Source organism: Scyliorhinus canicula, chromosome 13 (genome assembly GCF_902713615.1).
Source record: "Scyliorhinus canicula chromosome 13, sScyCan1.1, whole genome shotgun sequence".
In the NCBI taxonomy this organism is placed as follows: Eukaryota; Metazoa; Chordata; class Chondrichthyes; order Carcharhiniformes; family Scyliorhinidae; genus Scyliorhinus; species Scyliorhinus canicula.
The window spans coordinates 11,944,117-11,971,553 of NC_052158.1; the positions used below are offsets into that span (position 1 = coordinate 11,944,117).

Below are 27,437 nucleotides of genomic sequence, written 5' to 3' on the forward strand. Positions count from 1 at the left end.
TTGCTTCACATTATGAGTATGATGTAGAGGTGTTCCATCTGAAAAACGTTTCTTCGGCCAAATATCTCTGAGAAGGACTGGAATAGGAACTTTTGTTTTTTGCAATATTACAGAATTAATCGTTAGATCCAGGAAGCAGAAACTAAAGATGTTGTTTGTTTTATCTGTAAATTGCTCATCCTTAAAAGCCCATTCCAAAATCATTGAGATCATTTCCGGTTGGAGTAAATAGAAGGATCGTTTCCTGGTAAAGGTCCTGAACTTTAGTCTGGTATTTCAGCCATCGCCACCTTGGGTAGGGCCCTGGTTTGGGCATGTCCCAGTGTAATTCATTTCCCTACATAGTCCTGTAATATTACTTACGTTGAGCTGTTCATCCATTTCCCTTTGCAAGTTGAGGCTGGATTTGGGTCCCACCATACAGACAGGTAATGAATTATAACTGCGTCTAGGGGAAACCCCTCTTCATCCCATTATGGTTCTTTCTCAAACTACCTTATATTTGTATCATTTAATTACTGAACCCCCTGTCACTCGAAACCGTGTATTTTAAGTTACTCTTAAATGCTCTTTATGGCTCTTTAAAGGCTCTTTTTGGTTTTGAACTTCTGTATGCAATTTTCCATCAGCTTTCCCTGCAGAGTACGAATCATAATCTAGGGTGTGGTGCCAGAATATTTGAGAATTGCAAATGTTTAATCCTTGTTCCAAAATGATCTAAGAATAATTACTGCAGTTACAGCTAGGTCAACCCCGGTGGTGGGAAAGCTTTTAGAAATGATTAGCTGGGATACAATGAACAAACACTTGGACAAATTTGGATTAAATAAGGAAATAGCTTATTAAAAGCTAGTTGTGATTAACTACCTGGATTCAGCTTTCTCATAGCCGTAGAGGTATGACTCAGAGGATAACATGGTTAATGTGGTGTTTATGGGCCTCCAAAAGGCTTTTGACGGATGCGTCACATTATAGGCCAACCAGAAAAATTAACCCGAGAAAGGAGCAGTGCTCCGAAAGCTAGTGTTTGAAACAAACATGTTGAACTTTAACCTGGTGTTGTAAGACTTCTTACTGTGCTCACCCCAGTCCAACGCCGGCATCACCACATCACAGCAAAATTAAACCCAATGGGATAAAAGGGACAGTGGGAGCAGGATTATTAATTGAGCTAGGTATCAGGAAACAGACACGGTGAATGGTTATTTTTCAGGAAGGGGTAGAATTAGCCGTGGAGTTCTCTGGATAGTGGAACCAGGATCTTTGTTATTTTAGTGTAGATTGATAACTTGACAGCACATATTTTTTAAATATCCAAAAGTCGAAAAATGGGAAAGTTTTGTCAACTTTGAGAACAGCGATGGAGATCTGGAGGACACAGACAGGTTGGTGGGATGTGACACGTTAAATTTAAAGCAGGGAAATGTGAAGTGATACATTTTGGGGTGAAGAGTAGATGGCGATATTGACAAAAGGGTCCAAAGATAAAGTGGTCGGAGGAACGGGGGAACTTGGGGATATCTGTGCTCAATTTATTGAAGGTGCAAGGCAGCTGGAGAAAGTGTTTGAGGAGCAAATGGAGTCTTAGCTTGAATTAATGAACAAAAGCAAATAAGTTATGAGGAAATCTTATCAAACTCTGGCTTGACATCTATCACAATATTTCATCCAATTTTGGGTACTGTACTTCAGGAAGGATGGAGACTCGCAGGTTCTGGGCATAAGGAATTTCAGTCACGACGGTAGATTGGAGAAGGTGGGATTATTCCCTATAAGGAAGTGAAAGTGGAGTGTTGGAGGAGATTTGTTGGAGGGCTGCATATTGTTCCTATTGGCGAAAGGGTTCAGGAACAGAGATAGAGGCAAAAGTGAGATGAGGGAACATATTAAATAAAAACAGCGAGTTTCTCTGACCTGGAATGAACGCCTGAGCATGAAGTGGAGGCAGATTCAATCAGGGGTTTCAAAGAGAATTGGATCAGTATCTGAAGAGGAATAATTTTTCAGGACGGTGGAGAAAGGCAGAGGACTGACACTTGGCGAATTGATCTTGCAAAGTGTCAGCACGGATACGCTGGGCTAAATATCCTGCTTCTGTGCTGTAATAAATCTATAAATCTGTGATTTTCCGAATTTTGGTTCAATCTTGAGTGATTTGTACCTCAAATCCATTCGCTCGGCTTAGTTCCAATTCAACTGCCTCCTACATAGTGTGGTAGTGTGGACGAGCAGAGAGATCTCGGTGTCCATGTCCATAGATCCCTGAAAGTTGCCACCCAGGTTGAGAGGGGTGTTAAGAAGGCGTATGGTGTGTTAGCTTTTATTGGTAGAGGAATTGAGTTTCGGAGCCATGAGGTCATGTTGCAGTTGTACAAAACTCTGGTGCGGCCGCATTTGGAGTATTGTGTGCAGTTCTGGTCGCCACATTATAGAAAGGATGTGGAAGCATTGGAAAGGGTACAGAGGAGATTTACAAGAATGTTGCCTGGTATGGAGGGAAGATCATATGAGGAAAGGCTGAAGGACTTGAAGCTGTTTTCGTTAGAGAGAAGAAGATTAAGAGGGGACTTAATTGAGGCATACAAGATGATCAGAGGATTAGATAGGGTGGACATCGAGAGCCTTTTTCCTCAGATGGTGATGTCGAGCATGAGGGGACATAGCTTTAAATTGAGGGGAGATAGATATAGGACAAATGTCAGAGGTAGGTTCTTTACTCAGAGAGTAGTAAGGGCGTGGAATGCCCTGCCTGCAACAGTAGTGGACTCGCCAACACTAAACGCATTCAAATGGTCATTGGATAGGGATATGGACGATAAGGGAATAGTGTAGAGGGACTTTAGGAGGGTATCACAGGATGGTGCAACATCGTGGGCTGAAGGGCCTGTACTGCACTGTAATGTTCTATGTTCTACGTCAATCCAGTCTAGAATCCATCAGAAATCCCAGCAGCTTTATAGAGAAGGCAGACGTGGAATTCTGGCCGTTATCACATTGATGTGCATGCAGCAGGGCCAGCCAGTCAGAGTGAGCGAGGCGGATTTCCAGGTAAGATGGAAGTGGATTGGTGGCTGCTGGTGGGGGTGGTCGATTCGGAGTATTTGGCAATCATGGTCTCTGACCATGTGCCACATTGGGTGAATTTGCGAGTGGACTGGGGGGCTGCACCCGCAGTGGAGGTTAGATGTGGGGCTGGTGGTGGATGAGGAGGTGTGGAGGGGATTAGGGCTGCCATTCAGCGGTATGTGCAGCTCAATGATACGGGGGAGGTCAGGGCTGTCAGACTGTGTGAGGCACTCAAGGCAGTGGTTAGGGGGGAGTTTATCTAAATTAAGGCACATAGGGAGAAGGCAGAGTGAATGGAGATGGCAAGGCTGGAAGATGAGATCTTGAGGATGAAAATAAGGTAGGGCAGGGCTGTTAAGGGAGAGGCAAAGGCTCCAGATGGAGTTCGGGTTAGTGTCCACGGGATAGGTGGTGGGGCATTTACAGAGGCCCAGAGGGATAGTATATAAATACGGCGAGAAGGCGAGTAGGATGCGAGGGAGCAAGATGTGGCGAGGGAGATTAGCAGAGTAAATGCCAAAATGGTGGTGCTGGGCCTGAAGGAGTTGAACGGCATATTTGAGGCATTTTATAGGAAATTATGTGAGTGGGAGCCCCTACTGTGGGTGGGGTGGAAGTGCATGTGACATCTTCTGGATGGGCTGAAATGTCTCAGGGCCCTGGGAGGTCAGGTTCGTCCTGTGTGGTTTGGTTGATGGGTTCGCTTGCAGGTGGAAGCCGTTCATTGACTTATTTTAGGAGGATTAATGCGTCAGCAAGGGGGGCGGGAGTAAGGGAGTTAAATTATTCAAGGCAGGATGAGAAAAGGGGGCGATAGTGTCATACATCGCACACTACAAGAGTAGACACTCCTGACCTATTTCAGTGAAAATGCCTGAATAAAATATTTTAAAAAAAGAGTTTCTATAGATATTCAAATAAACAAAAATTTAACAAAGCCTGCCGACTTCGTAATGGAAAGTAGGGTCACGGTGGATTAGTCAAATGGGTATGTTGCATCTGTCTTCAATATAGAGGACACAAGTAACATCCCAGAACAGGATGTAAATCAGGAAATGGAAGGGAGAGGGGAATGTGGGAAAATTACAATGACCAGGGAAATGGTACTGAGCAGTTTTTGTATCTGGGGGATGACAAATCCCTGCGTCCAGCTGAACTTCACCCTGAAGTCTTGAACAAAGTGGCCAGTGAGATAGTTGATGCATTTGTTTTAATTTTGCAACATTCTCTAGATTCGGAGATGCTTCCATCGATTGGAAGTTAGCAAATATGACTCCTTTATTCAAAAAGGGAGGGAGATAGAATACAATAAACTACAGGCCTGTTACCCAGATATCTGTTATAGGGAAAATGTTGGAAGGCATCGTTAACAGCGTTATAGCAGGACACTTGGAAACACTCAAGGCAATCAGGCAGAGTCCATATGGTTTGTGAAAAGGAAATTATGCTTAACCAATTGCTTGGAGCTCTTTGAAGGAGCCATGTGTGCTGTGGATACGGGGTTACCAATGGATGCATAGTACTTCGATTTCCAGAAGCATTTGTTGAGTTGCCACATCAAAGGTTATGCATAAAGTGAAAGCTTACATTGTAGGGGTAACATATTCGAATAGACTGAAGATAGGCTAGCTAACAGAAACCAGAGAGTTGGTATAAATAGGTATTCTTTTCTGGTTGGCAAGGTGTGATGAATGATGTACCTGAGGCCGGAATTGAACTCGGATTACTGGAGGTTATGAGGCAGCAGTGCTAACTACTGTGCCACCGTGTAAAAAATAGCTGAGAAACATAATAAAGTAAAATATTAAAGCTCTGTTGTTGCTCGTTCTGGGTGAGTGTGCTTTACACTCAATTGGCTCTGTTTTATTCCTAAGCTCTTGAGTCGCCAGGTATCTTTATGATACCGCCACAAGATTCAAGTTCAAGTTCAGATCAATGACTCAATACACCAGTTAGTAAGTTCAAACAAGACACGTTTATTATTACACAGTTAATTACTACTCATGCACATAATACTAAGACTAAATTGTTCCTACCACTACTAGGCCAATACTTATCTGGAATAAGGGAACTGCCGGTTCAGGGAAGAATGGCCTCTTGCTTTGACCTGGATCCGCAGGCTTCCAGTTGGTGTGGACTGAAGGGGTCAGGAGTGTCTACTCTCGTAGTGTGCAATGTATGACACTTACTTGTCGGTGTAGCAATTGGCCAGGCCTCTCCTTCTCACGTTCAAGTTCCTGGAGAGCTGCTGCAAAGGTGTTCTGCTGGGAGGGCCGGCTAAGGGAGCGGAGGGCTAGTTAAGAGCGAGGAGGTCTGGCTAAGAGAGAGAGCTGGGGTCGGAGTCTCTGTCTTAAACTGTTTTGGGTTTTGCATCCATCTGGGCGGACCCTCTATAAACGTGCAAACGATTGGGTCCCTTCCCAATCGATTGATTTGAATTTCCCCAATAACAGGGCTGTTCCTCGATCACTGGGCGGTTCTTTCTACCTTGTTTGTGTCCTTTTGTTTCAGACTCCACTGGCACCGGGATGTCTAAACTGCTATAGAATGTTTCAATCTCTTCTAATTGTTGTGTCCATTGTGCCTGGGAATCACCGGGAATCGCTCAATTAATATGCATAGCTTGTTAGTTTCTATACTGTCTGGTTTCTTCACAGACAGAATCCACAGAGAGGTTCTGCAACCTGCTTGCCTCTCTGTCATTGTCCAATTTTCCCTGCATGCAACTCAATATTCCCTTTTATGTCGGGAAGTGGCCAGCTTCAGTGGCTACACTGTTTAAATTCTACTATTAAATATTTCATATTTACATTGTCAGCGAAGAAAGCTATCAGTTAAGCTCAGAGGAAGGTATTCTGATTTGAGATCATTTGAAAGACCCAGCTAGTATAGAGTCTGGGGACATGCCATAGATATTCTCAACTCTGATACATCGATCTCCTCCTGTCTTCTTATTGAACCAGTAAAATCCTCCAAGTGTTCACATTTCTGATAATCGACTAAGTAAGTATTATTCATACTAATTTCAAATAAAAAATGAATGGGTGCGTGTTATACGCCTGATTGACCGTTTTGAATCCGAATGAGCATGAAAACTATTTGAAAAAAAAAATTTCAGAGGGAATCAGACAGTGATGATTCTTAAGGTTTTGACTGCTGTCGTGAGATGATTATTCAATGATGGCTACATGAATGAATTGGGCATATACCCTCTGGGACGTTAGAAATGGTGTCTTTAAGAATATCATAGAATTAGCAGACATCGTATTGGAAACTCTTAGCAGAAGGCTGTATGCTTCCTGTTTTTGTCTGTCATCGGGGAAAAAAATAGTCTTGGCAGCTAGAGACTGAGGCAAAATAAATGTGTGGTCCGGAACTAGTAGCAAGAAGTTATCTTGCACTTTGTGCACTCTTTTAACAATACGAGTGTCTGGTAAGGGTGAGCAAATGACCCTCAGCAGGAGGTTTACGGAAACGTATTTCAAGGACTCGCAGCTAACATAAAATGGAATCACAAGATCTTATATAAGCACGTAAGTAAGAAAAGGGTGGTAAAACAAAGATGAGGGGCGATTAGGAATAAACAAATAAACTTGCATGTGAGGTCAGCAAAGTAGCAGCGAGTACTTTGCATGAGGGCAGCACGATAGCATTGTGGTTAGCACAATTGCTTCACAGCTCCAGCGTCCCAGGTTCGATTCTCGGCTTGGGTCACTGTCTGTGTGGAGTCTGCACATTCTCCCCGTGTGTGCGTGGGTTTCCTTTGGATGCTCCAGCTTCCTACCACAGTCCAAAGATGTGCAGGTTAGGTGGATTGGCCATGCTAAATTGCCCTTAGCGTCCAAAATTGCCCTTAGTGTTGGGTGGGGTTACTGGGTTATGGGGATAGGGTGGAGGTGTGGACCTTGGTTAGGGTGCTCTTTCCAGGAGCCGGTGCAGACTCGATGGGCCGAATGGCCTCCTTCTGCACTGTAAATTCTATGATCTATAAGGTGATTCAATTTGGCAGGATGAATGTTGGTGAGACAGCATTAAAAGAAAGAAAGGCTTAAATATATGCAGGAATAGAGGGACCTCGGTGTATGTCTATGCAAGTCATTGATGTTGGCAGGGCATGTTGAGAATGCAGATAACGAAGCCGATGGGAGCCTACATTTTTCTACTACGGGCATCAAGGTAGCGGCTATGCAGAAGTTGTATGATACATGAGTTGGGCCTCATCTGGAGTACGTTATTCTCATCTGGGCGCTGTACGTGAGAAGGAGGTGGAATGTATTGGAGAGAGTGTCGAGGATATTCACAAGAGTGATTCCGGGGATAAAGAACTGTATCTGTCAGGAAAGGTTAGATAGGTTGGGACTTCTCTCCTTTAAGGAAAAAAGCCCGAGTGGAGACTTGACAGGTTTTCAATATCACGAGGGTTATGGAGAGGGACTGTTCACCGCCAAGAGTACGTGAAGGACTGGAGGACACAGGTTTTTTTTTAAATGTGCAAAAAGACTAAAACTGATTTGAGGATTTTCTTTTCACTCAGAGTGCAGTTGGAATATGGAAAGAACTTCCTCAGGAGCTGATCGAGGCTGATTAGGTCGAGGTACTAAAAATGGAACTTTATTGCTAGCCGCAATGTTTTGCGTTAGAGTTAGGCCAGGGAAGTGGGAATGTGTGAAATGTTCTGGCAGAGAACCATCACAGATTTGACTGGACGAATCGTCTCTTTCTGCGCAGCAAACAATCTGCAATTCGTGAATGTGACCAAAAATTAAATGATGGGCAGTGGGGAACTAACCATCCTGATAACATACATACTGTCCTGTATCATTTATTAGAAAGGTTCAAACAACTGATTGACATAGGCTAATTTACCGGCCCTCGCCGAGATCCCAGGTTCGTTCCCGACCCCGGGTCACTGCCATGTGGAATTTGCACATTCTCCCCGTGTCTGCGTGGGTCTCACCCCCAAAACCCAAAGATGGCAGGGTAGGTGGATTGGTCACGCTAAATTGCCCCTTAATTGGAAAAAAATAATTCAGCACTTTATTTTGTTTAAATAAAATATATTAAATAAAATATATTAATGTGTTCGGATGGGGCCGCCCTCATCAGCTGGCAGTCCGCGTAATGCAACCTACTTGTCCAGGTAGAAGATGGACCAGGGGAGATTGAGGCCAGAAGAGGAAGAGCTCCCAACACTTCAGCAAAAGAGCAGAATGCTGCCATCACAAGATGCTGAGAGCAGCACACTGTCTCTGTTCGAACCCTCGGATCAGTCACCCCCCCCCCCCTCCCCCCAACTGTCAGGGCCTCATGATGTTCTATTATATTTAGCGAATGCATTATATCTAAACTGTTGTTTCTGAACAAAATTGGTAACTGACCTTAAAATTATTTCCGAATGCTCTATAGCAGGTATTAGCTATCTGTAGCTGCTGAACCCAACAGATGGGTGCCAGGAGTGGGACCCACAGCTGCTGATGAGAGCATTTCTGCTCCGCGCAATGAATGTGCAGTGGTTATCAAATGAAGCCAGGCGTCACAGTGACATGGGCGACTGATAAAGAGCCTGACTGAGAAAAAAAACCGTGCCTGGGGCGATAGATATCCTGGAAGCTATAGAAGACTGAAATGCTGATTATAAATGGCAAGCTTTCTAAAAAGGTTCACAAAGCAAATACTAGGTTTGATTGACGGTGTACATGCGTTTAACTTACAACTGAACAAAAAGTATGAGCAGTTAACTGAACGCATCAATAAATTGCAACAGGAATCTGATAGCTGGCAGTAGAGCATTGCTTTCCTACACAGTCAGTCATGCTGACAACAGGAACAACAGGATAGGTCTCATTATACGAGGGGAAAGCTGATCAAACATTGGAACCCATGAAGGGTGAAGTGGTTCAGGAATAACCATTTGAGTTTAAAAAGCGGAGAGTTGAGTTGAAAAGGGGTGATGATATAATTCCTTGGTGGAATGTCAAATAGTTAAATCAGGAAAGATAAATGTTGAGGAACACTTACCTGAATTACCTGTATGGGGCAGCACGGTAGCATGGTGGTTAGCATAAATGCTTTACAGCTCCAGGGTCCCAGGTTCGATTCCCGGCTGGGTCACTGTCTGTGTGGAGTCTGCACGTCCTCCCCGTGTCTGCGTGGGTTTCCTCCGGGTGCTCCGGTTTCCTCCCACAGTCCAAAGATGTGCGGGTTAGGTGGATTGGCCATGCTAAATTGCCCATAGTGTCCTAAAAAGTAAGGTTAAGGGGGGGGGGGTTGTTGGGTTACGGGTATAGGGTGGATACGTGGGTTTGGGTAGGGTGATCATTGCTCGGCATAACATCGAGGGCCGAAGGGCCTATTCTGTGCTGTACTGTTCTGTTCTATGAATTGCAGAGACTTGCTTTTAAGGTTTGGAGGGGAGTTCCCAGACAGACAGACGTGCTAGCAATGCTATACCCAGTTGAAGAGCTGTAGATCAGAGCAACAGAGGCAAAACAACCACTTGAAAGTGTCGCAAAAGACATGGGACTCATTGGGGACCGATTCATCCCCTCAGTAAATGAGTTGGTGAATTTAATGTGTATATATTTTTTCTGAAAGTTGATGAAGAGATAACAAAATAATTTCATAATGTAATTTTAAAATCGGTTTCATTCTTTTGATTTGGGAGAGTTTGTTTTCAAAATTATGTTAAGTGAACTTAGTGCATCCTATGTTTTCCCACCCAATAAAAAAAACGCTGCTGAAAATTTATCGTGTGTAATTCGTCGCCCAACATTCCCATTAATGTATATTCCGCATTATTAGATGTTAGATTTCCGAATTTACAGATGTGACTAGACATATTAATTCACTGGGCTCTTGCTCTGCCCACAGCGGGTCATTTGGATTTTCTTTAAGCAGGTGATAACTTTTTCCATCTGGGTGTGAACCTCACAGTTTTGAGTATTAATGGAGAGCATGGTGTCAAACATGGAAAAAAGACTTTGCTTTTCAAGGGGTTAACTTTATTCATTCGGGCTGTGAATTACCCTTTGTTATCTTTCAAAACAACCTGCTCGAGTGTGGAAGATATGGGAGTTACATTAAACTGATGCAAGCACTTTTTTCTGATAGGAAAAACCACTCCAACCCACAAAGCCTGAGCATAGTTGTATCGGAAATTATTACTACACATATCAAGTTATTTAAAACATTCAAAGACAAATTTCACTGAAGTTTAACGGGATAGACTAATTCCGTTAAAAAGAAACAATGGTACGCCACTCTAGGTGTCTTATGTATAATATAAAAAAAGAAAGTTTGATTTTGGAAAACGACACCAACAACCTTGTCATGAGCATTTTGACTAATTTGGAAGGCAAGACAGAAATGGTCTGACGTGGTACAGCAGATTACCTTTGAGAAAATAAAATGTGGTTTAAAGAAGAACAAACAAGCAAAACATGGTACTGTCTGGACTCAAGTGAGAATGTTTAATCCCAGTTTCAAATATATTCTGAAAACATTTAATTGGACAGTATAACTTCTCCATGGCTCATGAATGAGTTAGAATGGTACCTAGTGAATGTGTGAAATGGTATTCGCCAAGTGATTGAGGAGGTGAAGTTAAGGAAGAAAAAAACTGTCAGATGGGAATGGGAACAATTCACCTTGGGTGTAATTCAGTGGATTATATCAATTTGACACTGATATACGGTTTAAAGCAAGGAACGTGCAGCCGAGACGCATACAGTGACTGCTTTCTCTTAGAGATATTTGTGTTCTTGCCTGTGAATCTTTTCAGAGAACTGAATTTTACAGTCTCGACATCAGCTGGGCCATTGGGACCATGCAGTGGAAGATAAGCAAAGGCTTTGAGACAGAGACCACCTTTGATGTATTGAGATAATTAGCTGAACATGCGGATGTTCCCGCTGCCTATCTTCTGACTCTACCCAAGCTTGTCATAGTTGAAGCGCTAGAGTAATGTTTCGTACAACTTCCAGCTGACGATCACTCCGTTTATACTGGGCAGGGAATTTAAAATTAAACCAATGTGTTTAGTTTATGAATTTAGTTTATGCTCTGAGATGTAATTACACATCGATTGCTTTTTTTAAAGTTAGTCCATTCTTCAAATGTTTAATAACAGCTCTGGGCAGTAGAAGCACTGCGTGGATTCAGCTCAAATATATTTAAATACCGCCATCTGCCGCTTGTGGAGCAACATCACAGGAAGGAAAATCACCAAATACCTGCAGTTCATCGCTAATTCAACTCTGTGAGTTCCTCTCTACAACCGAGTTTCTATTCGTTTCTTCTCTCCACGTCTGTTTGGATTATGAGATGTAACCAGTCATGATTTAAGTATTGCATCACATGACTGTGCCATAAGGCTACCTCTGGAGGCACACACCTTCAAATCAGCTCAATAAATCCTGCCACTGAGAAGGCATCGAACAAGTACAGATATCCTTACATACGAAACATGGTGTCAGAAAGTGAAGATAGGACAGAGATAGAACATTGAAAATAATACTGAGAAAGCAATGGGAACACAGGAATGCAAAAGGTCCTGATATGCAAAGAAGTTGCCGAAAAGGAAAAAGGAACAAAGTCTGAGTGAAAGCATAGTTTAGATAGCCAGGCAGAAATGTTAACATTTGCAGACAGGGACAGCTACGAAAATAGGGAAGAGCTAAACAATACAGCACCAGAAGAAGGACAACACAAATAAAGGATGAAAGTTAACTGTTACATGTGTAAAATGGCTACAAGAAATTATCCAATCCAATCTCCAGTAGAATTGAAAAGTGTTGAGTGGAGAAACTATGGGATGTGGGCTCCCTTTGCGAGGCCGGAATGTATTGCCCATCAATAGGTACCCTTCAGAATGTGATGGTGAGTTACCTTCTTGAACCGCTGCAGTCTCTGTAGTGTAGGTGTTTCCACAATGCTGTTCGGGAGGGAATTCCACTGCTTTGACCCAGTTGCAATGAAGAAAAGCCGAAATATTTCTAAAGCCAAATAGAGAGTGACTTGGAGTGGAAACTCCTCGTTGGTGTTGTTCTCATGTGTATGTTGCTCTTATCGTTCTAGCTGTTAGTGGTCGTCGGTTTGGAAGTTACTGCCTCAAGACGCTCCATGACTTCCAGTGCATCTTGTAGGTGGCATACCAGGCTGCCACTCTTCATCGGTAGTAGAGGATATGAATGTTTGTGGAAGGGGCGGAGATCAAGTGGGCTTCTTTGTCCTAGATGGTGGGAGCTTCTTGAGTGTTGTTTGAGCTGCCCTCATCCAGGCAAGTGGAAAGTATTCCATTACACATTCCTTTACACACCTGTCTTCTGTATTATAGATGGCGGGCAGCCTTTGGGGGTCAGGGTGTGAATTACTCGCCGAAGAATCCTGACTTGCTCTTGCTGCCTCAGTATATATATTTTCCAGTTGAGTTCCTGGTCAATGGCAATACTCAAAGTTTTAATAATGGGGTATTCAGCGATGGTAATGCAATTAAATGTCATGGGGTTATAGCTTGATCATTTTTTGTTGGACATGGCCAAAGTCTGGCACTTGTGTGGAGGAAATGTTACTTGCCACTTGACAGCCCAGGCTTGGATATTCTCCAGGTCTTGCTGCATTTGGACACAGACTGCTTCATTATCTGAGGAGTGGTGAATGGTGCTGAACATTGATTATGCAATCATCCGCAAATATCTCCACTTCTGATCTTATGATGGAAGGCAGGTCATGTTTGAACCAGCTGAAGATGATTGGGCCTAGGACACTACCCAGAGGAACCCCTGCAGTTATATCGTGGAGCTGAGATGATTGTCCTCCAACCATCACACCCATCTTCCTTTAGGCCAGGTATGACTCCAGCCAGTGGAGAGCTGCAGAGTATGAATGTGCAGGCGAGGGCATAGTGGTATTGTCGCTGAACTAGTAACCCAGCGATGCAGGATAATGCTCTCGGAACCGGGTTTGAAATCACCATGGCAGAAGGTGAAATTTCATTTCCATAAAAATCCGGAATTAAAAGTCTATAATGGCTGTAAATCTATTGTCGATTGTTGTAAAACCCTCACCTGGTTCACCAATGTCCTTTCGGGAAGGAAATATGAGATCCTTACCGTCTGGCTATATGTGACTCTAACTGAAATAAGTAATTTAGAATTTCACTTGTCACAGAAGTCCGGAACCTTGGACATTGAAACATGAGACGAGATGAGTAGAGGCGCAAGTGTGACATCTACTACACTTGAACGGAAAGGCGCTGTAGGGAAGGGAGAGTGTACTGGGGGTTATTGAGCCGTGGACCACGAAGGCCCAGAGAGAATAGCCCCTTCCATGTGCTGAAGGGGGCAGTTGGAGGAAGATGTATTCATGGTGGCATCATGTTGGAGACGTAGGGAATCATGGGCGTCCGTGATCTTCGTTTCAATTTTCATTGATAATCTAACTCCAGAAAGAGAGACAAAGCCAGAGATGAAAAAAGCACAGAGATGGACATCGTGAACGGGATCGAAGAATGGAAATTTGAAGTCAAGTTAACTAAATGTTTCAGTTAAGTGCAAGAACAGGAAACGACAGTGATACACTAGAAGTAGAAAAATAGATTTAGAAAAAAGAATCATATTTTTCTTCCTCACTCATCATTATTGACATTATTATTATTTTCCGGTATATGGGCGCCCTTGGCTAGGCCAGTATTTATTGCCCATCCCTAATCACCCTTGAAAAGATGGTGGTGAAATGCCTTCTTGAACCTATGCAGTCTAAGTGTCGCCGGTACACACAGAGCGCTGTAAGGGAGGGAGTTGAATCAACTTGATCAGTGACAGTGAAGGAGCAGCAATACCTTTGCAAATCAGCATCTCAGTGACTTCAAGCTGATGATGCCCCCATGCATCTGCTGCTCTTCCCATTCTAGATGGTAGAGGTCGCGGGTATAGAGGGTGCCGTCAGAGGATACTTCATGCAGCGCTTATTGAAAAACTGGCGCTGTTCGACGTAGAGGCAAAGAAGCATAGGTGGAGATTTAACAGCGATAGTCAAAGCCATGAAGGATTTATTATCTAGAAGGGTGGACACCACCAAACATATGAGGGAAAATGACCAAAGGAAAGATTAAAATATTCTATTGTTCTCGCATTTCCTCGGATGTTGCGGAGTGCAGAATCACCAACAACAATGTGAAAAGGGCAACCCGATAAATACTTGGAGGACAAAAAAAAACTGTAGAGCATTAAGGAAAGGGTACTTGAGTGAGATTAATGGGATAGCTCTTTCAAAGAGCTGGCACAGGGGCGGGGCGGCTGAATGGTCTCCTTCTGTACAGTATAATTTCATGGTTCTGGGAGACTTCGAATCTCAAACAAGCTGGGAATTCTCCCTACTCATTCCGAAAGAGGAAGAAATGAAATGATTCATATGGGAAACAGGAACCGAAAAAGAACACTGGTTCGGAGTCAGCTAAATTGCAGAAATGTAACTTAGCTTCCTCAACTCACCCGCAGGATTGTTGCAAAACCTATTCGTCCCAATAGTATTTTTAAGCGTATCTTCACACCGTCTTTTGTTTTGCCCTTTGGGGAATATGAGAGGGAGGATTCCCTCCCTCGTTACCAGTTCGTTGAACGGTGCTATGAACACTCCCGCCGCGGCCAACAAGTCGTGGCGTTCGACTCGAACCTAGAGCTTCTGGTTTAGCGGTCCTCCCACCGCGCTACACGGTCCTCTTTGTAGATATCACTTGGCAACGACAGTAAAGTTTAGTTAAATTACATCTTAAGATTTATTTTCATGTTAGTGACCGGTCTCTTCACAAACTCTCTCTTTGACAAGTTTACTTGTTTCATACTCTTTTGCTCTGAACCTTTGATATTCAGATTGATTCTCAATTGTGTTATCAACCTGTCATGTGCACTTTTCCGCGTTATATTATTCTCCACTTCATTCGCCATCCAGCGGGATCTGAATTATTTGTGTCTATCTTTCCCCGCATCGGGATCACGTAACCTCTACGCGCAGGATTTGATTCATTTCATGTTGGTTACCAGATCACTTTGTTATTCCTGGTGTTCAGGGGAAGCCTCCCGCACACCAGTACCTTTTACACCAACTATCTGTTGTGGATATTCTGTGTCGGCACTAATTTGTTAACAGCATGGTGGAGTGGTCCGACATTAATGGTCGGTTTCTTGGTTTGGGCATTCAATTAGATGAGATTGAAGAATTGTCCTACACTGTGGTAGGTTATTACCACACCTGAGGGGGAGGTTTTCAGTTGTAACTTTCAGTGTCGCAGCAAGGAAGATTGAGGAAAGTGTTGGTGTGATGACGCATCCTGTTTGACACCTACTTTTATAGTGTAGGCTCTGAGATGGGATTTGTTGCATGGTACTGTCCCCTGTTTATTTGCAAAACTGACTGCATCTGCGCTCTATTCGAAATACTGCATAACCATAAATGTTTGATCATTTTCATACCTTGCGTTTTGTAATGTTTCTTATACTCGCTCCTTTGATTTCGGTTCTAGCTGGTTCCACTTTATAACTCGGTGATTAATTCATGTCTCAGACGGTTTCCTTCGTCATGTCATTCCCACTAGTGTTTAATCTCACCTTGGATCCTTTACCCCTGCTCCTGGTTACCTTCAACCCCCCGCCAGAACCTACGGTTCTCTTGGCGTTAGTTATTCACTTCCTGACCTTTTATTAAATTCACCACTCTCTGTTCTTCTTGATGACATTCTTTTATTTAATTTTAAAATAGTCTCTGGAGGAGTCACCACGAGTGTGTTTTACCGAACAGGTCAAACAAAACAACCATTGCCACGGTGCCAATTTGGCAGATTGTAACTTTTATTGCTTCTTGTTTAAAGCAAGGATGAACAGAGTCGCAAGACCATGGATTGATTTTTAACAGCATAATAAAACATGTATTAAACATGAAAAGATTAACTACCGTGCACAACTCCTTCGCCTCAAATACATCTTTACAGGTATATACAGATTCGTAAGAACAACACAAGTTACACATTTTATCGTATTCTCTAACGTTCTCAGTAAGTGCACGCTCCAGATAACCAACAGGCGAGATATGGCCAGATAGCAGACACTCAGAATCCAAGTGACAGAATTAAGCTTCTGAGGACTTCCCATCAAATCCTTCCAAATGCTGGTAGCCAACTGGTCTGACTGCAACTCTGGCTTCTATACAAGTGCTTCCATACTCCATTCTCGAAAAACATACTTGAAATGTTCTCCCACATAAGGATTTCTCTCAGATCCCTTCATCAGGGCTCCACATCCAGGATTTTAAACTGTTCTTTCTGTACTCTTTCTGTCCTGGATCAATGCGTGCATTTAAATTTCCACATAATTTCGCAGGTACCCAGCTACACCAACAGGACACTATTGTTTCACAGGCTGTACTAAGATGTCATCAACCTCAGGATTACTTCAGGTTTCTCGCTAGCTGACTCCACCAGGTCTGCACATTGCAGTTGTCATTAACTACGAGCTCATCGCTGCTCCTCTCTTTGACGTCAGTGAGCCATTCCTTTTTCCACATTCTGTTTCTTTGAACCTTTGACGACAGTCTTCCTGGGATTCCGCTTATCATTCCCTGGTTTCAGGAACGTTCTGTTATTCAGTTTTTTTGACTTGTTTCTGCGCTTACTTTATTATCCTGCCTGTATTGGAACCTTCCGTGAGAGCTGCTTTCTTCCGGATAACTGGTTCAAACTGAAAACTGCTGCTTTTGATTGTGAGCCTCTGGTTTCTATGCAACAGATTATTTTAAAGCCTGACATTGTTTTATGTCCTAAATCCTTACGCACCATGCAGGTAAAGTTTACAGTGGAAGCAAAACCTACAGGCTTGCAGTCACCCGTGTTAACATGAAGCTAAGCTGAGTTTTAACAATTTCTTAGCACACAAATACAGAAACACAAATTCAGCTTAAACTTAATTATATGCCTTATTTCTAATACATGAAATACAAATATGATATTTTAAAACCAGCTGTGATTTCTAACATTGTCACCAACAAGATATTGCCACTTGGCCTTCTTTGTCCTGATTTCAGGTAACATTTGGACCACCGGCCTCGCCTATTCAGACCGATGCCCATTCAGCAGACAGACGCTGTGAAAGTATGGGATAGATCTGCTACTGACGTCTAACCCCACAGATTCTCAATGGTGCGGAGTTTGTCCCATCGATATTAAGACCTGGATAAAAGATGGGAAAGAGTTTCCCAGTGAAAGTTTGGGTGAAAGTGTGGAGATGGGTCATGTTGTCCGCATTGTAAAATGACACCTGCCCCCTTTCATAGTCCAGGAAAACACCGATGATCGGCGCTTTCATTCTCTGGGTGAGGCGGGTCTCGTTGGGTGAGGTGCAAGCTACATATCCTCTCCCTGGTTTCAACCACAAAATCCAGAAACCGGTTTCAGGTCTGTGGTCAATTGGCCCTTTCCTGTTAATAGATCCTCGGGCTACTCCCAATCGCCACTGAGTTTTCTCTCCCACATGCACCTGCCAATAATGCTTTCCTGATGAAAACCCCTCAGACCCCAGGACGCATGCACACTGATCAAACCTATCCGGGGTGTCAGGAAGCGACTGTTGTTTGTCTCCGAGTCTCACACTGGCCAGGTCCTTGGACAGGATGAGCCAGGGGTTCGCTGTATTTGGATTCAGAAGCAGCGAGGCTGGAGCTGAGGAAAAGTTAAAATAGCACATTCAGGATCCACTTTATTGCAAGAACTTGCCTTTTTAAATTGCCCTGTCGGGCTCTGCTTTGATGGAATGTTCTGCCACTCTAGGAATGACAGATGGAATTGCCAGAGGAAAGAGCTTCTACTACATACTCAATCAAAATCCCCATAAACCTTAAATACTTCTATTAATTCTCCATTTACATTCCCTGCACCCGGTTCAGGAATCCTAGCTTCCCCAGACTATGCACATAATTGTATTCCCTCCTTCCCAGTAGTATCCTGAGAAACGTCCACTCCACTATCTCCAGCGACTTGTGTCATTAATACACACAAACCATAAGCATTTATTGTACATGAGAATCCAACGCAATTGTTGTCTTCCATCGGATGGTTCATGAGCTGTACAAGCCCTGTTCAGTGGCACTGCCTGTAGAATTCCGTAACCTACCTTCTAAAAGAGACGCTAAAAGCCCGACATCATATGATGCCAGGAGTTAGTTCTGCCCTGTATTCTGAATAATATTTATCCCTCAAACACTATCAGCAACACAGATTAATTAGGTCATTTTCGCATTTGCCTTCGTGAGATCTTGCTGTGCATGAACCGATTGATGCTTCCTCTGCAATATAACAGTGACTACTCTATAAAAAATGTTTCATTTGTTGTGAAAGGCATGGTGAAGAGGTGCATTGTTTGTTCTCCCTACTGCTGGATATCCCTCGACTTTTCATCTCTCCACATGTCCCATACTCCATTTCTCTGCACTTCACCCTCGCCTCTAAGTAGCTTCTGCTCAGATTAAGCCCGGTCGGATATTGCCTCTCTCTTGCCGCCGGTCTCACTGCGGCGTGAACACTCCCCCAAACTCCAAATCTGTGAACAATTCACCAGAATATTGGACTGAAACCCGGCGCTGAGACCAGATTGAGTCTCTGACCAAATTCATTTGGCGAGCATTGGGTTGACTAGCTACCTGCCTGCCTGGGTCCATGGGGTCATTGAAAAGCTGATCCGCATTCACTGCAGGCTGCCTTTCACCCTCACTGTTCTAAGGTTGAAGCTATGGCGGCTAAGTTGTGCACGCTATGATGCTATAAAACCTATAGTTATTCACCTTTTCTCTGAAGATTAAGGTCTTGAAAAAAGCATTTAGATAAGAGTATAAGACTAAACTCTCCCTTATCCAGTGTAAAGACTCCCGAATTCGAGATCTGACAAGGGCATCAGTGACTGTTTAACTTGGAGTCTGGGGACCGATTTCTACCTTTGCCATCTCGATATATCAATCAGGAAAAAATAAGATAAGTGTATTACCGGGTTTAATGAAGTGTATCATCTCCTTCCACGTTCTGTACTGTAAAAGACCGTTGAACTTTATGATAGACAGGGCGCCACCTTTTACTGTTAATGTTTGACGTTCCTCATTAATCCTGCCAATATTAAACTGCTGTTATAAACTGACCACAAACAATGTTTTGAGTTATTTACTAACTTGTTCAGAGATACGGGAAAGACCTGTCCTACCTTCTCTTCCGAGACGCCTCCTCCTGAAATAAATCAAACACAGACCGTAAGCGGGACTGCGACAGCGTTTACAGAGGAATAAGTAGACACGCTGATGAGGAAATTTAATGCAAAGAATGAATTGTGCAATTCGGGAGAACATTAAGGCGAGGCAATCTAAAACCAATGAGACCATTTTAAATTGGGTGCCACAAGAGATCATTTACAAAAATTATTAAGATGAATGGGAAATGAAGTGGGATTTATTTTATTAAACAATGGCTTGTGGCGGTCTGAATGCATTGCCTGGTAGGGTGTTGGAACTCACGTGCCACGGTAATTTCCCCAAAGGGACAATACGGGATAGTGCTGACGATTGGAAAATCTTGCAGGCAGCTGACAAGAGCAAAATGTGGCAAGCTGCCTCCTTTTAGGGATTTCAAACTGAAAATTCTGATTTGCGTGCCAGATATTGGAATTAAACATCGATCTCATCGACAGGAACATGGATTCTCATTGCCAGAAGGTCACATCCACACACACTCACCAATTCAATTTAAACTGGATAGTGATACCAGATCTTAAAAAATAAATAACTTCAGGTGGACTTTAATCCGGACAAATGCAAGGTAATGCATTTTGGAAGGTCTAATACAGGTGGGAAATAGACAGTAAATGGCAGAACACTTAAGAATATTGACAGGCAGAGGGATCTGAGTGTACAGGTCCACAAGTCACTAAATGTAGCAATGAGGTGGAGAAGGTAGTCAAGAAGGCATACGACATGCTTGCCTTCATTGTCCGGGCACTGAGTATAAAAATTGGCAAGTCATGCTGCAGCTGTATTGAACCTTAGTTAGGTCCCACTTGGAATATCGTGTTCAATTCTGGTCGCCACATTACCAGAAGGACGTGGAGGCTTTGGTGACGGTACAGAAGAGGTTCACCAGGATGTTGCCTGGTATGGAGGACAATAACTATGACGAGAGTTTGGATGAACTCAGTTTGTTCCCACTGGTGTCATGGGAGAGTACCTTTAAGAAATGGGTATTTATAAATGAGTGTGTATATACATATCTGTAGTGAGAGTACCTTTACAAAACGAGTGTTCATCACTGCAGTGATGTCAGAGAGTGTTGGAGCTGAAACCAGACCAAGCAGGTGTACTGCTGTTCTCTCTGCAATCAAAAGACGATCTCTTGATCATTTGGTGAATTCAGAATTATAAATGTTTTCAGTAGTGACTTTAACCTGATATGCTTCTGATAAAGGTTTGTCTTTAAGTCCTATGGATGTTAAAAAGGAAAGCTTAAAGGTTTACTTAGTGTTGGTCTTTGCGGGTTGTATGCAAATTTATGGTTGCCAAGATGTTCACTATATGTTTTAAACATGTTAACTTGAGCTCATAGAATAAACATTGTCTTGCTTTAAAAATACTTTTCCATTTCTGCAGTACCACACCTGTAGAGTGGGCTGTGTGTTCCTCATACCACAATCTACTAAAAGTTGTGGGTCAGGGGAACACTATGATACACTATGGGGTTCTCTAAACCCTGGCCCAAAACACTGGAATGATGGAGGTTTAGGGCAACCAGATAGCAGTCAGCAAAATTATGAGGGGCATGGACAGAGTGGATAATCAGAAACTTTGTCCCAGAGTGGAAGAGTCAATTACTCGGGGACATAGAGTTTAGGTGCGAGAGATGATTTTAAAAGAGATTTGCTAGAGATGTTTTTAACACAAAGGGTGCTTGGAACTCGCTGCTGGAGGAGGTGGTGGAAGCAGGTTCTATAGTGACGTTTAAGGGCATCTTGGCAAATACATGATTAGGATGGGAAAAGAGGGATACAGACCCCAGAAGTGTTGAAGGTTTTAGGTTAGACGGGCAGATTGATCAGCCCAGGTTTGGAGGGCCGGAGGGCCTGTCCCTGTGCTACACTTTTCTTTCTTCTATGTTCCGAGTTCAGAAGCAAGTTACAAAATAAGTTTGAACATCACTAATTATCCCCTTGACATTCAGGAACTTGACTCTGCTGACAGCGTGGAACGGTTAATTCGATGAGAACAACAGAACCGACCCGGAATAGATCAATCCATTTAAGTCACTTCAACTTTTCAGAAAACTTACATGTATTTCAAAATCTTCATCAAATATTTTGTGACTGTGAAGTTTCCCTGAACTGACCGGCAATATATTCCCTCACCTTCAGAAATATCAGCTCGTCTTTTTGCTCCATCTGTTTCCGCAACTTCAAGCGTTTCTCCTCAATAGAATTTAAGTTCTCCTGAATCTCTCGAAGGTTTTTCTCCATTGGTTCTAGAATCCTCTCCTCTTCTTCCCTGAGATCTCTGAGTAAACGCTGCTCTTTCTCAGTGAGAATCTGGCGCATTTTACTGAACTCGGATGTGATGTGGGTCTGCAGACTGCCCGACTGTTCCTACCAAATGAAATGTGAAACATAATTAATGTCCCGCGATAAAGGGAACAAAACTAACCGAGATCCCAGAAAATCAGCACAGGGAGACCTTACCCTAACTTCAGAAATCTTCCATTTTTGTTTCTGTTCCGTTTCTAGAACCGCCGATTTCTTCAATGAGAGAGAATCTAAGGAAGATATCAGCTGGTTCTGGGATTGGGATAGAAAATAATAGAATAAACGATTTTGAATATGGAAATATGCCACTATAATCTAGTTGTAAAATATTTTTTCCTTTACCTTGCAGATTTCAACAGCTTCCTTAATCGGCAGGAAGTTATGAGATTTGTGTTCCCGCGAATCTCTGCAAGTGTAACAAATCAATTTCTTGTCAGTTTCACAAAACAGCTTCAGTTCGTCCTGATGTTCCTCACAGTGAAGTTTACTTTCCTCTGCTTTCGGACTCAGCTTTAATTGCCGAGCTTTCTCGGCCAGATTCGCTAAGGCGCGATTAACCTTCAAGTTTCTTTCCTGAAACGCCGCTTTGCATTCCGGGCAGGAGTTCAGCTTCTTTTCCCAACACAGGATGATACAGGGACGGCAGAAGTTGTGTCCACAATCCAGAATTACCGGATCCTTGAAGAAATCAAGGCAAATGGGACAAATTGTGTCCTCGGTCCAATTCTCGCTCTGCAGTCTGGAAGCCATGTTCACAATCAGCACTTCCTGATACAAACTGCCTTCTTTGACACTTTGACTTCCAGTGTTGCAAAATGATTTCGGTTCAGCTATTTCGTTCACCACACTATTAAACATATTATTATTCAATATTTTCCCATGTCTCATCGGTACTTTTACCGAGAAGCAAACTGGAGCCGTCTCAAGTTAATACGGGGTTAGCGCAGAGGGCAAACAGTGAAGACCAATGAATCTTTTGGCAGTGGGGGACGGGAAAGAGTTGTTGGGGGAGGGGCGCGGCGAGGGGGAAGGGGATAGGGGCAGGATACCGAGATGGGCGGAGATCGAGATTCAGTTGCACTTCTCCAAACGGAGCTTGCTGCCCACTGTAAACCCTCCAGTAAAACAGGTGGAATTATTCGGATCCAGGAACTATATTGTGGTGACGATAGAAGCCGCTCAGCCTAAAACTCAAACATAGTAATGTTAGAACATACAGTGCAGAAGGAGGCCATTCGGCCCAACGAGTCTGCACCGACCCATCCAAGCCCTCACTTCCACCATATCCCCGCAACCCAATAACTCCTAACCTTTTTGGTCACTAAGGGCAATTTATCATGGCCAATCCTCCTACCTGCAGGTCTGTAAACTGTGGAAGGAAGCCGGGGCACCCGGAATTCAGCTCTTTGCTCCGGCTGGGGGAGATGTTCAGTTTGATGGATTGGCTTCCTCCGGGAGCACACGGCTCTAGATCTCATTCAAGTCATAATCCAAACTCTGGCCTGCAGTCCTGCTCCACACCTTATCATGTACTTCCTCTTTGTTAGGAACTGGCGAGCTGCACTCTCTTCGATAAGAATCCACAATGAACAACATTGAAGCACATGGACGCATTCGAATGTTCAGTTTCGTGGAATCTCAGGGGGAAATTAACCATAAAAAGAAAGCTAATGATAGTCACAAATAAACTTAACACTGCAGAGAGCCTAGAGGAGTATAGAAAGTACAGGGGCCAATTAAAAAAGAAAATAAGGAATTCAAAGGGAGGGCATGAAAAATATTAGCAAGCTAGATTAAGGAAACGTCAAGGATGTTTTACAAGTATATAGAATGAAAAAGGATAGTTATGGGAAAAGTGAGACCTATCAGAGATTAATAAGGCAACTTGTGTGTAGGTTCAGAGGATATGGAAAGAGCATTCAACGATTTTTTGTCTCTGAATTTACAAAGGAAAAGGATGATCATGATGTAGTAGTTCAAGAGGAGCAGTGTGAAATATTGGTGTTCGTGGAGTTGGAATACTTGAAAGTGGATAAGTCACCAGGGCCGGATGGATTGTTTCCTAGGATGTTTAGGGGGGTCAGGTAGGAAATAACAGGTGCCGTGAGAAATTTTTTCCAATCTTCATAGGACACAAGGAAGCTGCCAGAGGACTGGAAGAATGCAACTGTAGTGCCATTGTTTAAAAAGGGCACGAAGGATAGAGGAGCTTCCACTGAAAAGGGCAGAGAGGAGCTTCAGATACCTGGGGGTCCAGATAGCCAGGAGCTGGGGGGCCCTGAATAGGCTGAACTTTACGAAGCTGGTGGAGCAGATGGAGGATGAGTTCAGGAGGTGGGATGTGTTGCCACTCTCCCTAGCGGGCAGGGTCCAGTTGGTCAAAATGACGGTGCTCCCGAGGTTTCTGTTCCTATTCCAGTGTCTACCCATCATGATCCCAAAGGCTTTTTGCAGGAGGGTCAGTAGGAGTATTACGGGGTTTGTGTGGGAGCAGAAGACCCCGAGGGTGAGGAGGGTATTCCTGGAGCGGGGTAGGGAAGTGGACGGGTTGGCGCTGCCCAACATGTGTGGGTACTACAGGGCTGCAAACGTGGCAATGATACGTAGGTGGGTGATGTGGGGGGATGGGGCAGCGTGGAAGAGGTTGGAGGTGGCGTCCTGTGTGGGCACGAGCTTAGAGGCGCTCGTGGCGGCGCCGTTGCCGCTCCCCCAGCAAGGTATTCTATGAGTCCGGTAGTGGTGGATACCCTCAAAATCTGGGGGCAGTGGAGGCGGCATGGGGCGAGGTGAAGGCATCAGTTTGGTCCCCGATACGGGGGAACCACCAATTTGTACCGGGGAGGATGGACGGAGGGTTTTTGAACTGGCACAGGGTAGGTATCAGGTGGATGGGGGACCTCTTTCTCGATGGGAAGTTTATGACCTTAGAGGAGTTGGAGGGGAGGCGGGGTCTCTCCCCAGGGAATACCTTCAGCTATATGCAGATTAGGGTGTTTGTTAGGCAGCAGGTGGCGGAGTTTCCACTGTTGCCACCAAGGGGGGTTCAGGACAGAGTGCTGTCGGGGACGTGGGTCGGTGAGGGGAGGATCTCGGCAATCTACCAAGTGATGCAGGAGGGGGAGGAGGACTCGGTGGAAGAGCTGAGAGCGAACTGGGAGGAGGAGCTGAGAGAGGAGTTCGATGAGGGGACGTGGGTGGATGATCTGTGGAGGGTGAATTCCTCCCCCTCTTGCGCACGGCTTAGTTTAATCCAACTAAAGGTGCTGCATAGGGTGCATATGACTGGGACCAGGCTGAGCCGGTTCTTTGGGGGAGAGGACAGGTGTGGCAGGTGTTCGGGGAGCCCAGCAAAGCACACCCACATGTTCTGGGCGTGTCCTGCATTGGAGGACTTTTGGAGGGGTGTTGCTGGGACCTTGTCAAGGGTGGTTGGCTCCAGGGTGGAGCCGGGCTGGGGGCTCGCAACTTTCGGGGTAGCATCGGAGCCGGAAGTGCAGGAGGCGAAAGAAGCTGCCATTCTGGCCTTTGCGTCCCTGGTAGCCCGGTGGAGGATTCTTTTACAGTGGAAGGATGCAAAGCCCCCAAGCGCGGAATCCTGGATCAACGACATGGCTGGGTTCATTATACTGGAGAGGGTCAAGTTTGCCCTAAGGGGATCGGTGCAAGGGTTCTTCTGGCGGTGGCAGCCGTTTTTAGACTTCCTGGCAGAGCATTAGGGCTGCCAACTTCAGCAGCAGCCCGGGTGCGGGGGGGGGGGGGGGGGGTTACTTGTTCGCTATGGGGGATGGGTGTGTGGTTTCATGGTTTAATGCTCATTCTTATTGTTAATTTATTGTTTTTGTATTGGGGGGGTTACTGTTTTTCTTTGTTTTGTTGGTTAAAATTTGTTGAAAATTTGAATGAACATTATTTTTTTTAAAAAGGGGCATGAAGGATAGACCAAACAGTTATGACCAGTTAATCTTACTTCAATGGTGGGTAAACTGTTAGTATCAATCCTGAGTCATTGGATAAACCATCACTTAGAAAGGCGTACACCAGTCAGAGATTGTCATATTGTTGTTGTTAAGGGAATATCATGACTTATAAATTTGACTGAATTCTTTGAGGAAGAGGCAAGGAGCATAAATGATGGTAGTGCAGTGGATGTTGTCTACATGGAGTTTAGTAAGGCCTTTGACAAGGTCCCACATGGCACAGTGGTCAAAAAAGAAAACATCCATAGGATGCAGGGTAATGTGGAAATTTGCATCCAACGTTGGCTCAGTAGAAGGAAACATGGCAATGGGTGATAGCTGTCCTTGAGAATGGAAGGACATTTCAAGTGGTGTTTCGCAGGTCTCGGTGTTGGGACCCCTGCTGTTTGTTTTATATATTAACGATGTGTACTTGAACGTGGGGGCAGGATTGGGAAATGTGGCAAAAGTTGACAGTGTAATGGGTGGTGTATTGGAACAGGTGTCATCTCCAAAATCACATGGATGGGTTGGTGGAGTAGGCAGGAAAGTGGCAGATGGTGTCTACTTAGATAAGTGTAAGGTAGTGCATTCAGGAAGGTTACGCAGTAAACGGGAATACACAATACACTGCAATATACCTAAAGGGGGAGGTAAAATGAGTGATCATGGCGTGAAAGTGCACAGGTAGATTAGGTTATAAAGAAGGCATATGGAATCTTGCCTCCATTGGCAGAGGCATAGAATACAAAAGTAGGGATGTACTTATGGAACTGTAGAAGACACTGGTGGGGCCATAACTGGACTAATGTACGCAGTTGTGGTCACCACATTACAGGAAGGACGTAAATGCTGTGGAGAGAGTGCAGAGAAGATCTACTAGAATGTTACCAAGGCTGGAGAATTGTAGCTACACAGAGAGATTGGAAATATTGGCGTTTTCCTTGGATTAAGAAGGTGGAAGGGTGACATGATTGAGCTATACAAAACTGTGAGGGACAGAGATCGAATAGATATGAAGAACCTGTTTCCCTCGGCAGAGATTTGAAAATACATTAGGCAGAGATTCAAGCTAAATGGTACAAGTATTAGAGGGGACATGAGGAAACATGTTTTTGTGGAGACAGTAGCGGGTGTATGGAATTCGCTGCCTGAGCTGGTGGTGGAGGCAGAGACCCTAAACTATTTTTAAATATTTGGATCTGCACCTTAAATGCTGAAAGTTGCCGTGCAATGGACCGTGTGCAGAAAGATGGGAATACAAAGGACACCTGGGTGTCTTTGGGTTGGCACGGACGATGTGGGCCGAATGGCACCATACTATGCTGTGAGAATTATATGGTCCGATGGTTCGCAATATTACAACTCCCTTTTCCTGACACGTTTGTCATTCTGTCTGAAGAAAGTTTATATGGTTTATAGGTTAGGACTCGTAAACAGCACACAAGTCTCAACGTGGGCTCTCAGAAAGACTAAAAAAACAAATTGCTTCCTGTATTCTTTATCCTATTCTCCCAACATTTTCAAATAGAAAAAAAACAGAAGGTAACAATAACCTGGTGGAGGGTTATATGCAAATACATTTTCGGTGGATGTGATGGGGTGTACGATGCCTTTTCTCAGGTTGTCTACGTATCATATTTTTTGGTGCCCAATGACGTAGCAGGAGTTAAGCGTAAGAATTTGTTCAGGATAGCCACTCCCACCACAATATTCATGAAGAACTGACACAAGGGATGTAGCAGATTGGGAGTGATTCCAACATGCCAGGGTGTTGAGACAAAGACCACCAACAATTCTATTCATGTCCTGAGTTTGCTAGTCACTT

The 27,437-nt window shown here is 44.0% G+C and overlaps 1 protein-coding gene across 1 annotated transcript; it reads right to left on the reverse strand.

The window, feature by feature from the left end:
- Positions 1-15,886: 15,886 nt before the first annotated feature.
- Positions 15,887-22,440, reverse strand: LOC119975432 (zinc-binding protein A33-like). The gene is made up of 6 exons (XM_038815075.1): positions 21,996-22,440; positions 21,810-21,905; positions 21,483-21,716; positions 19,299-19,321; positions 19,089-19,204; positions 15,887-17,770 (listed from the first exon to the last, which is right to left on the reverse strand). The coding sequence occupies exons 1-6, from the start codon at positions 22,401-22,403 to the stop codon at positions 17,220-17,222; spliced, it is 1,428 nt and encodes a 475-aa protein (XP_038671003.1). The 5' UTR covers positions 22,404-22,440; the 3' UTR covers positions 15,887-17,219.
- Between the last annotated feature and the right edge of the window lie 4,997 nt (positions 22,441-27,437).